The sequence below is a fragment of the Plasmodium reichenowi genome, chromosome 12 (genome assembly GCF_001601855.1).
Source record: "Plasmodium reichenowi strain SY57 chromosome 12, whole genome shotgun sequence".
Taxonomy (NCBI): Eukaryota; Apicomplexa; class Aconoidasida; order Haemosporida; family Plasmodiidae; genus Plasmodium; species Plasmodium reichenowi.
This window is the reverse complement of record NC_033657.1, coordinates 1,770,651-1,774,146: the sequence shown is the minus strand read 5'-3', so window position 1 is coordinate 1,774,146 and position 3,496 is coordinate 1,770,651. Positions and strand designations below refer to the sequence as shown.

The following is a 3,496-nucleotide window of genomic DNA, read 5'->3' as shown; positions in this document are numbered from 1 at the left end:
TGCATTATGCGACACTTCAAAAATTTTATTATCCGAAGAATATGATATACGAATATAGACCCCACACAGTACTTAGGGTGATAGAAGATAATAAAAACTTCATTTATAAAAAGGAACATGTAGACGAAGATAATAATAACAATGAATTTGGTAATGATACAAAAATAAAGAAAATATATAAGAGACAAAGCGATTGTCATTATAATGATTATCCTAAATATGTAGAAGAAAATAAATATAAATCTGATAAAGAATATAAAAATAAAAATAAGAGAGATATAGATATATATAATGAAAAGGATAATTTTGAATATATAAAAAATAAAGAAGATTTAAATAATATAAATAAAAAAAGAAAAGAAAAATGTGATTGTGAAATTCTATCTTTGAAAAAAACGGAACAAAATGATTATAATAATTTTTTTAATTCCACAAAATATATACCAACATTAAAAGCTAATAAAAACGAATTAAGATATTTTTTTCATATTATAAAAAATATGATGAAAAAAAATATTCATAATAATGCTAATATATATATTCTTCTTATCAATTTTTTATGTAAAAATTTTCCATCATATATAGGTCTTTTTGCTCACTTGTGGTTTGAATGTAAAATATTGTTAGCTGAAAAATTAATAATTGTAGAATTTTTCAGACAACTTAAAATTAACTCAGAAATTATTTATCATTTTTTTAATTGTGGATATGATTCTTTTGAAATATTATTATCTATAACACCACATGATTTAATAAATATACAAAAATTTAATAACGTCACATGGATACCTGGACATTCTTTTCGTCTCAAAATGATTTTCTCAAATATTAACCATTATTTTAAAATATTCATACAACAAAATGATGATTATGTCAAAAAAATTAAAAATTATATTTTACAAAAAAGAAAAAAAAAAACCAAACATATAAATATCTCTAAATTTATCAAATATTATAATAATAACAACAACAAGGATATTACCAATTTTAATTTACCTATACATACATTTTTATCCATGCAAACATTACATGATATAAATATTAACAAAACAAACATTAACGATCCTCTATCATCCAATGTCAAGTATTTAAAGTTTAAACCACACAATCTCGTTCAACAAAATCAATCCATAATTACAGATTATCACTGTTTTCCCCATCCACTGTGGAAAACCATAAATAGTTTTTTTAACACAACTTGCTAAATAATGGAAATTTAAAAATTATAAAAAATTATATACCCTACATAAATATAAAAAAAATATATATATATATATATATATCCTAAATATCATTGTATGTAGTTTTTTTTATTTTTTTTTTTTCCAGAGATACATATAATTACTAATCATATAATAACGTTATCAGTACATATCACACAATCTTTGCATTAAAAATATAGAATATGTATCTATAAACATATATATATATATATATATATATTTTTTTTTTTTTTTTTTTTTTTTTTTCACGTATCAAAATATTATTATTATTGCTGTTGTAAAAAATTTGGCACGTGCGCACATATGTAATATATACATATTTTTATATTTTTATATTTTTATATATTTATTTCTCATGTTTTGATTTTTTGGTTTTTCTTTTTAATATCATAATTTTGTTGCATAGGCATTTTTTTAATGTACTCACGCAAAATATAATATATATATATATATATATATATATATATATATATATAACATTTATACATATATGTAACATTTATATATATATAACATATTTTTTTTATAAATCTTTTGAACAGTTCATGTACTAAATTTTTTAATAGTCTTATGAAATACTCTCTTTTCTTAAATTATCTTATCCTGCTATTATACACTTTCTTCAATTCATTCTTGGCACTCAAATTTATCACAAACTATAAAGACAACTTTCCTAAAATCAGTAACATAAAAAAAAATAATTATAATATTCTAAAATTTTTTTACATTTTGCCTGAACAAGTCAGGAAAAAATATATGAGCTATTTTATATTAAGTTGTTCAGATAAAGACAATATAAAAAGAAGAGAAAAAAGAATAAAAAAGGATAATATGGAATATGATAAATATGATATAAAAGAGGTTGTAAAAAAAAATGGTATGTGTGATATAACAAATGATGATATTATTAGTAATAAAAATCGTTTTATAAAGAAACCAAATACCAAAATGTATATTTTAATTACGTCACCTGAAGCAGCTAGGATTTATAGATACATTGTTATATTATTAATACATAATTTGAAAAAAAGAAATTTAAAATGTGAAACTTGTAATGAAAGAAAATTAAATTATATTAAAAAATATATAGAAGATATACCCATACTTTCAATTGGAAACTCTTGTAATGATATTTTGGAAAATAAATTTAATAAATCTCTTTTTTATTATATATCGAACAAAAATAGTTCTATCAATAAAAGTCAAATATTCAAAATAAAAAAAGAAGAACTTTTACAAATTAATCGTGATATAAGTACTCATCTTAATATTGTTTTTACACCTACTAAAGCAAATGGAAACACATTTAAAAAAGAATTAAGAGATTTTTTCTTTTTTAAAAAAAAAGAGAAAAGAAATAACAACATTTATAAAAAAGATAAACAAAATGTACAAATATATAGACAAAATGTACAAACAAATAAACAAAAGGTACAAATAAATAAAAAAAAATTGCATAATAATATTTTATGGATTTCATCATCTATAAGCACATCATCCTTTCATGATCTAGATATTCATCCTCAAAATGATAATCATATATATGATCGTATGAATCTAAAAAGAATAAATTGTTACGATACCCAACAAGTTACCTATAACATAAATGACAAAACAAATAAAATTCATATAAAGAAATATTCTATCATATGTCTTATGAGTACTAGTACTGTTTTATCATTCTATAAAAACTTTGGAAACAATTTTGATTATGTTGTATGTATGGGTAAAAGTTCTTATGAACTCTTAAAAAAATTAAATTTTAAAAATATTTATTTTCCAGAAAATTCAAAAACACAAACACTCCTTAATATTTTAATAACTCTATATCATAAATTGAACAAGAAATATAAACGCAAATTTCATATTATTCTTACCAGACAAAAAGATAAAAATGAAGAAATAAAAAATGTCTTGTCTCAACAAAATATACCCCTTCAAGAAATACCATGTATAAAAACAAAATATAATTTTGTTAACATATCTAAATTATACAAGCTCTTATATTCTTATATTAACCACGCAGCTACACAAAGAAAAAGAACAAAAATGACAAAATGATAAAATATATAAAGTATTATAAATGTTATATGTGTTAACATATATATATATATATATATATATATATATACAAACTATTATATTTATCATTCCATCTTATTTATTTTGTTCACTTTTGTTTTGTTTTCTTTTCATATATTTATTAATTATTCCTATTTTGGTACATTAAAAAAAAAAAAAAAAAAATATAAATAAAAATAAAAATAATAAAA

At 19.5% G+C, this 3,496-nt stretch overlaps 2 protein-coding genes across 2 annotated transcripts; both read left to right on the top strand.

Moving 5' to 3' along the window:
- Positions 1–41: 41 nt before the first annotated feature.
- Positions 42–1,205, top strand: PRSY57_1247100 (hypothetical protein; the record flags this gene model as incomplete). Its single annotated transcript, XM_012908882.2, has 1 exon — positions 42–1,205. One exon carries the CDS (start codon positions 42–44, stop codon positions 1,203–1,205), a length of 1,164 nt encoding a protein of 387 aa, XP_012764336.2.
- A 588-nt stretch (positions 1,206–1,793) lies between these two features.
- PRSY57_1247000 (hypothetical protein) lies at positions 1,794–3,284 on the top strand (the record flags this gene model as incomplete). The annotated part of the gene is made up of 1 exon (XM_012908881.2): positions 1,794–3,284. The coding sequence occupies one exon, from the start codon at positions 1,794–1,796 to the stop codon at positions 3,282–3,284; it is 1,491 nt and encodes a 496-aa protein (XP_012764335.2).
- Between the last annotated feature and the right edge of the window lie 212 nt (positions 3,285–3,496).